The sequence below is a fragment of the Peromyscus leucopus genome, chromosome 5 (assembly GCF_004664715.2).
Source record: "Peromyscus leucopus breed LL Stock chromosome 5, UCI_PerLeu_2.1, whole genome shotgun sequence".
Classification (NCBI taxonomy): domain Eukaryota; kingdom Metazoa; phylum Chordata; class Mammalia; order Rodentia; family Cricetidae; genus Peromyscus; species Peromyscus leucopus.
This window is the reverse complement of record NC_051067.1, coordinates 2672325-2680350: the sequence shown is the minus strand read 5'-3', so window position 1 is coordinate 2680350 and position 8026 is coordinate 2672325. Positions and strand designations below refer to the sequence as shown.

At 39.8% G+C, this 8026-nt stretch overlaps 1 protein-coding gene across 1 annotated transcript; it reads right to left on the bottom strand.

Moving 5' to 3' along the window:
- Positions 1 to 949: 949 nt before the first annotated feature.
- LOC114709715 (cathepsin Q-like) lies at positions 950 to 6139 on the bottom strand. Its single transcript, XM_028893689.2, has 8 exons — positions 6065 to 6139; positions 5108 to 5244; positions 4699 to 4821; positions 4139 to 4291; positions 3410 to 3634; positions 2829 to 2991; positions 2105 to 2222; positions 950 to 1065 (listed from the first exon to the last, which is right to left on the bottom strand). The coding sequence occupies exons 2-8, from the start codon at positions 5231 to 5233 to the stop codon at positions 966 to 968; spliced, it is 1008 nt and encodes a 335-aa protein (XP_028749522.1). The 5' UTR covers positions 5234 to 5244; positions 6065 to 6139; the 3' UTR covers positions 950 to 965.
- Positions 6140 to 8026: the final 1887 nt, after the last annotated feature.

The following is an 8026-nucleotide window of genomic DNA, read 5'->3' as shown; positions in this document are numbered from 1 at the left end:
TGCTTGTATATATGGTATATAGTTATTGTACTTTTGTATATATATATACTTTTCTTATATTAGTTATAACTTTTTTCTTTTTATTAAAATAGAAAAGGGGAAATATGGTGATAGTTTATTTGTACTGAAATGTGATTTTATTTGTATGTTAATGAATAAAGTTGCCTGGGGCTCAGAGCTAATAGCAAGCCATAGCAGAAGCTGGGTGGTGGTGGTGCACACCTTTAGTCCCAGCACTTGGGAGGCAGAGCTAGGCAGATCTCTGTGTGTTGAAGGATACAGCCAGCATGGAGACACACGCCTTTAATCTCAATACCAACCATAGAAGACCTGGAGGTCTGTAGAGATGTGCAGTGATGAGGAGGTCATGTGGTTGGGTTTACAACCAATGAAAAGGCAAAACAGTCAATAAAAAGAGAGTCACACAGAAAGTAGCTCTCTTGGCTGAAGATGACAGCAGCAGCAGTGAAGGGTAAGGTTTTTATCTCTTAGCTCTGACCTCTTGGGCTTTCATCTCTGCATTGGCTCTGTGTTTCTTATTTAACAAGATGGTTACATCTACATCACAACAATGAAGAATGCCATCCATCACAGAGGACATAACCACACTTTCTTCCAAACAACAGCACAACACTCAGTCCCAACTTCAAGATGAATTGCATGTTTCATCACAAAACAGGCACTGCATGAAAAGGTAAAGAAGCTAGAGGTTTTTTTCAATGATTTTATTTGCACAAGCATTAAAAGTGAAAATAACTACAGGAATCATAAACATTTGTTAGAGCAACAGTTACAAAGCTGTACTTTCAAATATTTGAAACCTCCCAGAATTCACATGACAGTGTGGATCTTGAGGGACTCAACAGTTTAACACACTCAGCAAAGGCTGGTCATTGAAGTGATGGTACCCATCTGAAAAAGCAGTCTCCTGCCAAGTGCTTCCCTGTAGGCATCAGGCTGCTTGCTCACACAATAGGATATTGGGCATATGAAGAAATTTGACAGAGGTTGTTCCAGTCTTTGGCAAGTTTCATATAGCCCTTCAGGCCCCATTTTTTACCCCAGCTGAAAGAAAGCATGTTTTCCATTCAGTAGAATGATTACCACATGTTGGACTTATTATGATACTGGCAAGAGGCCAACCTAACAAAATGATGAGGAAAGGCAGAGGGTCTCTTCCTGAGTACCTAGAGGTGCCTCACACAGGAGTGTGAAGACCACAGCATAATGTCCTTCTATACATAGATGTTTCAGAACTATCAAATGTGTCACATTTTAGAAAATCACGCCGGGCGGTGTTGGCACACGCCTTTAATCCCAGCACTCGGGAGGCAGAGCCAGGTGGATCTCTGTGAATTTGAGGCCAGCCTGGGCTACCAAGTGAGTTCCAGGAAAAGGCGCAAAGCTACACAGAGAAACCCTGTCTCGAAAAATCAAAAAAAAAAAAAAAAAAAAAAAAAAAAAAAAAAAAAAAAAAAAAAAAAAAAAAAAAAGAAAAGAAAAGAAAAGAAAAAAAAAAAAGAAAGAAAATCACTGGCACATACATGACATTGACACCCTAGAAACCAGTGAAGGAATAGGAATTCTATGATAATATATTGTTGGTAAGTTCTTAGAGCTTTAGGGGAGCTCAGAGGTTGAGGGGTTGAAATCAGTTTCAAGAGCTCTGAAAAGCCAGAACAACATTGTAGTGTACCTGTAACCCATGTTCTAGGGACATGGACACAGAACACACCTGTAGCAAGCTGGCTACTCAGACTAAAGTAGTGAACTCTTAGATCAGGAAGAAACACTGCCTCGATATAGAAGTTACTTAATGATTGAGAAACAATTGATGTTAACATCAGGCTTCTATGTATGTGTACTTGCACACATGTTTCCACAGACAAGCAGACAGGCAAACATACCTTACATATATACATGGGAATGCAAGAACAGATTTTGTTCAACTTAAATGAAACAAAATTTTATGGGTTGTGTATCAAAATACTAACTGCAAGTTGTGATCTCTTCATGAACCCCTTGGAAGGGAATCCAGTGTCCTTAACCACAGAACTACCTGTCTACGCCCTGGAATTTCAAATATAAATTTGGCAATTTATACCTGTTCTTGATCAGCCAGTATTTATTGCCATCCATTTCATCTCCTTCATGTCCATAGCCAACCACAAGAACTGCATGATTCACAACAGAGCTGCTGCAGTTTGGCTCATGATAAATACCTGAGAAACAAAATAGAAGCTGATGTGAGATGCATAGCACACCTGACAGTGACCACTGCCACCAACAATAGGAGGACTATTTCAATGATCACTGAAATGATGTAACTACAATTAGACTTAAGAGTTAGATTAATTATTCACAAGAATACTAACACACACACACACACACACACACACACACACACACACACAGTTTCACAGAAAAACTGAGGAAATCCAAGGTTGCAAGATTTATTGAGAGCTACTGTCTTCTTGACAGTGAAATAACTCCTTAGGCCTTTGTAGTTTTGCTACTAGAGTCTCATATTAAGTTAGACTTATACGACATAAATTATTTAATTCACAGACTGTTACAATTTAATTTCAGATAATCAGTTTCTATAAATAACTAAAACATCCATGAAATGGAGCAGAGTTGGAAAATTAATCAATAAATAGGACACATTAACTTTCATGTGTTGATTCATATCAGGTAAAATTTAGTACTCAACTATTATATGGAGATGAGTCATATCCAGAAACCTAAACATTCACATCACATATTTTCCATAACAGCCAGAGATATCACAAGTTTTTTTCTTCATATCAAGAAGGAAATATACTAACCTGTCTTGTAGAACAGAAATGAATCATGGAAAGCATCAATTGAAACAGCAATGGGCCCTTTATTTGCTACAGCATCCATTAGGATATCCTCACCTTCTGGGAGGACAAAAAATGCTTTGATTTTAGCAGCAGAACGTGTAGGACGGTACCTGCATTTCCATTCCTTTAAAATGTAAAGAGATAAGAGACTCAGTTTCTTCCACCCATGTCCTCAGACCAGGAGTCACAACCACACACAAGTCTGAGTTATTGTAAATCATCTCAGGAAGTGAAATGCTACTAGGTCTGGAACTGAAAGTAAGTCCTCTTGTCTTCAATGACAATCAATAAGAAATTTTAGTGCTGTGGAGATCTGTATTATATGTACAATAGTTTCTATCTATATTTTCCATGAACATAGAAAAGAGTTACACTGAAATCATGACATCAAAAATTTAAGTAAAGGACCATACTTAATAACAGCATTGATGGTGCACAGAGAGATTCTATTTCCCAATCTGAGCACTGACGATAGTGTATCATATCGACAATTGTCCCTCACTCCAAGTTGAGCTGAAATGACAACATAGAGGTTGACTTACTTTTCTTTCATATGGGTAAGTTGCCTCAGCCTCTATACCTCCATTGTGCAAGACATACTGAAAGGCATTGTATGTATTACCCGAAGCACAGCCATTATTGCCATGAGGTCTAGAACAGTCGACTAGGTTCTGCACACTCAGGGGGGTGACTTTGCCTGTTTTGTGGTACATTTGTCCTTCTATGGCACCAGCTACAGTAAAAGCCCAACATGAACCACATTTACCCTACACAGAGAAGAAAATATGGTCATTCACAAAAAATTACTGACTCAAACAACATCATAGGCAACCAAATAAATTGTGAATATGAAGGAACTGGCAGTTGCTAAATGCCTAGAAAGGAAAAGAGGACTTGGATTCTGGTAATGTGTACATGCTCACATGGGTTCACACACACACACACACACACACACACACACACACACACACACACACACATACACACACCGAACATTTGTGCAGGTTCTATTGGTTTTATGGATTATTAGTGACAATAGAAGGAACAAAAATCCTGCAGTAAGATGGGATATAGACTCATAGTTGGAGAATGTGTTTGGTGGACTGACCAGATCAATGCACATTGGAAAATATATGAACATTTCAAAGAAGAAAATATATTATTTAAAAACTGAACTGCAAATCTCTCCTCATTCACTATGAACACTGAGACAGCAAGTCCTATTCCCCTTCAATATGATTTAAGAAGAAGGGCAGGTGGCACTGTCATACCTGATTTCGCACAGGAGTCATGTAGCCTTTCTTTCGCCAATCCACAAATTTGGGTAAATCAACACCACCAACAGCACGTTTCCAGATGCTTTTCCTCTTGTTGTGAGGTTGGATGGGGAAATTAACCATCATGTTCTTGAATTCTTCACCAGTCTTCAAGGAAAATTACATAGATGATTATAAAAGAAAAGACTCTGCTGTGGATATTGTTCTGTATAAATAAAACACTGATTGGCCAGTGGCCAGGCAGGAAGTATAGGCAGGACAAAGAGAGATGAGAATTCTGGGAAGTGGAAGGCTGAGTGAGGGAGACACTGCCAACTGCTGCCATGACAAGGTATAGATTTACAGAAATGGGTTAATTTAAGATATAAAAACAGTTAGCAAGAATTCTGCCCTGGCCATACAATTTGTAAATAATATAAGCATCTATGTGTTTATTTTATAAGTGGGCTGTTGGATTGCCGGGGCTTGGCGGGACCCAGAGAGAAAACTCCAGCTACAAGACTCCATGTAAACACTCAAGAAAACACAGTGTGAAGAATCCATGTCACACTCACCATGTCACCAAAGCCGTTCATTTCCATGGTGTAGCCATTCTTACCCAGACCATTCTCCCCATTGTGATCTTTAATAATTTTCAAGTTTTTTTCCCATACTGTTCTCCTCATTGCTTCTTCCTCCTGGATAAAAACATAATGGATGACATTTCTTTCTAACTAAACTCCTGTGCAAGCTGACCTTGTGGACTTGCTGCTGCAGGTGACTAGAGGCCAAGGAGAGCTATTCTAGGACACTATAGTCACACATTCTCCACATACAGAGGAAAAGGGAATTTGGCTACCCTGTGCTCACAATGATCGTGACTAAGTAATCTCTCAGTGGTGGTGGTTGTAGTGGGGCCTATGACCTCTAATATGCCTAGACACTTGCACTCTTGGCTCTTCTGAATATTTCCAGGTTACCAACCAGGCTGTATGATTTTTCATAATCCATCTTCCATTCCTCCCATTCAGCATCCAAACTGGGATCATGTGCTGAAGCACCTGACATAATTCCTATGCACAGGATAACCAGGAATACAGCAGAAGTCATGACTCACAACCCTGGATAAGGAAGAGAAGTGAAGTTGCAACACCACCAGTGTTTTTAAAATGTCTGAGAAATCAAGCGACCCATGACCAATTAAATTTTTTTAATTACTCTTTCAAATATTTTTTGAAAGATTGTAGAAAAGACTGAGGATGTGTTTGAGCTGAGTCATTCACTGGTATTTATTAGATCCAATACAAAGTGAAGAGTATGTACCCAGAATTCCAGCAATGAAAACCTTTGTTGTACTGCATCTTATTATTACAGAAAGGTCTCCATACAGAACAACAGAAGCAAAAAACAACTATTGTTTTAGGATATCACAGACCCATGATTCCTAAAAGCAAAACTTCTATCATGTGGCATTGGATTCTAATTTCAAGGTGACCTCAAGAGTTGGGGCCACAGGGCATCATATACCTTTCTAATATACATCAAATTGTGGGCTTATCTTTAAACCTTTCTTCTTCAATGAAACTTTGTGAAATATCTTCTATTAAGAATGTTTGAAGAATATTTATTATTCCTTGCATTTCACCCTTGGGACCATGCAATCAAACTCCCAACTCAATCTCTGCATGAGAATATTGTCACATGAAAAGCCAACAGGAAGGCAGAGCCATGAGAGGAGGTGGAGGACAATAACAAGTTGATAGTGGGATTTCAGATTCTGAACTTGCTGAATTTCTAAAGCAACACTCTCAATAGGACCTGATGGGAACATACTAACTGCTACTACATCTGTACATGTCAACTGAAAATAGATACATTCTAGGGTTATCTGCATCCCCCAAAGTCACCTCCCATTCTGCCTTGGCCAAGGCAGGGCCTTACCTATCAGTGGTGAGGACTGCTGGTTCAGTTCACTCCAGAGACTCAACTCTTCAGAGTTTGTTGAGGGTCCAGAATCTGGCCCAGCAACACCTTACTCATGCTATAAATCCCAGCTATCTGTGCATTTGAACCTGCCTCCAAATCATGTGCTCCTTTTGATTGGCTATGTTGATGACAGGATTCAGCCTCCAGACACTAGTGCTTCATGCTCTTCCTGAGATATAATCTCTGACTGTCCCTCTGGCATGGCTGTGGGATACCTCTGTACACAACAGGAAGCTAAATTTGTGAACCTTGTCAAAGAAAGTTAGTCATTTTGTGGGCTTTGGATCACATTATACTGGACATTTTGATTTCTGATTGTGCTTCCTGAAAAAGATGTGTGTGTACCCTTGCAGTTTAGAATGGAAGATTTTGGTTACCATCCCTAGCATGGGCTTGGTCAGTATGTTCTATTTTGTGTTAAGTTCACAGCTATGATTGAATCCTGTGAGAACACAGTTCCTGGGATTTTCTTTTTCCCTGTCAGTGTGTAACACAGTTGTATCTCACAAGAATCTTCAGAAGACAGTGACACCCAAAGAGGAAAGTGATGTCAAGGCTGAACTATAAGAGGGGAAATAAATGGCCTGCTGTGGGTGTGTCTCTTGGAACTCTCTGGCTCTTCTCTTTTGGAGATGACATTGAGCTGCCATCTAGAAGCACCATCTACCTGCCACTCTTCATTGTAACAACACAACAACGACAACTCCAAGTTACTTTATTTACTGTTTCAGGACACATCCTGGCTACCTGGCTACTCACTACCTGGCTACCTGGCTACTCACTCACATTTCATTGCAACAAGTACCTAGAGGTATTCAGAAGAATTTCCTCTTCAAGGTAGCTCTGAACACTAAACCATATTCATTTACTCCCCTTTTCCCTTCTTTAGCACTCATCCTTTCTTTTTATCTGTATGGATACCTGGCTACTGCCTTAGATAGAGGGTTTTTCCTTATAAGAATCCCAATGAAAGGTAATTTCCAACGCATCTGTATGAAAAAGTGGGACCATTAAGATGTACATTATCCTGCAATAATGAGTGTCACATTTTCCTCATTTTCTCATATTGTATCATATCATATGGTAGACAGATGCCATATTTAATTTATCCATTTTTTTTCATTTAGATCAGGGAAGAAATATATGGTATTTACCTGACCTATACCTTACAATACCCAAAATGTGTAAAATCTAATCAAAAATTGGTAAGTAGCAGAAAAAGTGACTGATAATTTGTTTAGGTTCACATACATTTATTTTAAAGAAATTGAAAAGCAACAATAACAGACATAAGCTCTTACTTTTAAAAAATATTAATTTTTTTCACTTATTTTACTTATCAACCAGTTTCCTCTCCTTCCTCTCATCCTGTTCCCTTCTCCCACCTCCCTTCTATCACCTTCCACTCCTTTTCTGTCTCCATTCAGAAAGGGGAAGGCCTTCCATGGGAGTCAACAAATCATGGCACATCAAGTTGACCAAGTTCCTCCCCCTAAATCAAGGTTGGGCAAGGCAACCCAGTTTGGGGGTTGGGTTCCCAAAACCCATCTCAAGTGTTGGGGACATGTCCTGTTTGCACTGCTAGGAGCCCCACAATGAGACTGTGCCACACAAATGTCACACACAGGTTGGCTGTCTCTGTGAGTTTCCCTGTCATGTTCTTGACCCCCTGGCTCCTACAAGCCATCCTCTCTCTCTTCAGTAGAACTCCCAGAGCTAGGCTTGGTGCTTGGCTGTGGATCTCCTCATCTGCTTCCATCAGTTACTGGATGAAGGCTCTCTGATGACAATTGGGGTAGTCACCTGTCTGATTACAAGAGAAGACCAGTTCAGGTACCTCTCCACTACTGCTAGTTGTCTTAGCTGGTGTCATGCTTGTGGGTTTCTTGGAGTTTCCCTGGTACCAGGTTCTCCCTA

What these genes read in the sequence shown, in the direction of transcription:
- LOC114709715 (XM_028893689.2), bottom strand. Translation starts at nt 5,233, where the DNA reads ATGACTTCTGCTGTATTCCTGGTTATCCTGTGCATAGGAATTATGTCA. An exon ending in TGAACGGCTTTGGTGACATG is followed by an intron (nt 4,292 to 4,698) that starts GTGAGTGTGACA and finishes TTTTCCTTGAAG; the next exon opens with ACTGGTGAAGAATTCAAGAA. An exon ending in TACTGGCTGATCAAGAACAG is followed by an intron (nt 1,066 to 2,104) that starts GTATAAATTGCC and finishes GCTTTCTTTCAG; the next exon opens with CTGGGGTAAAAAATGGGGCC.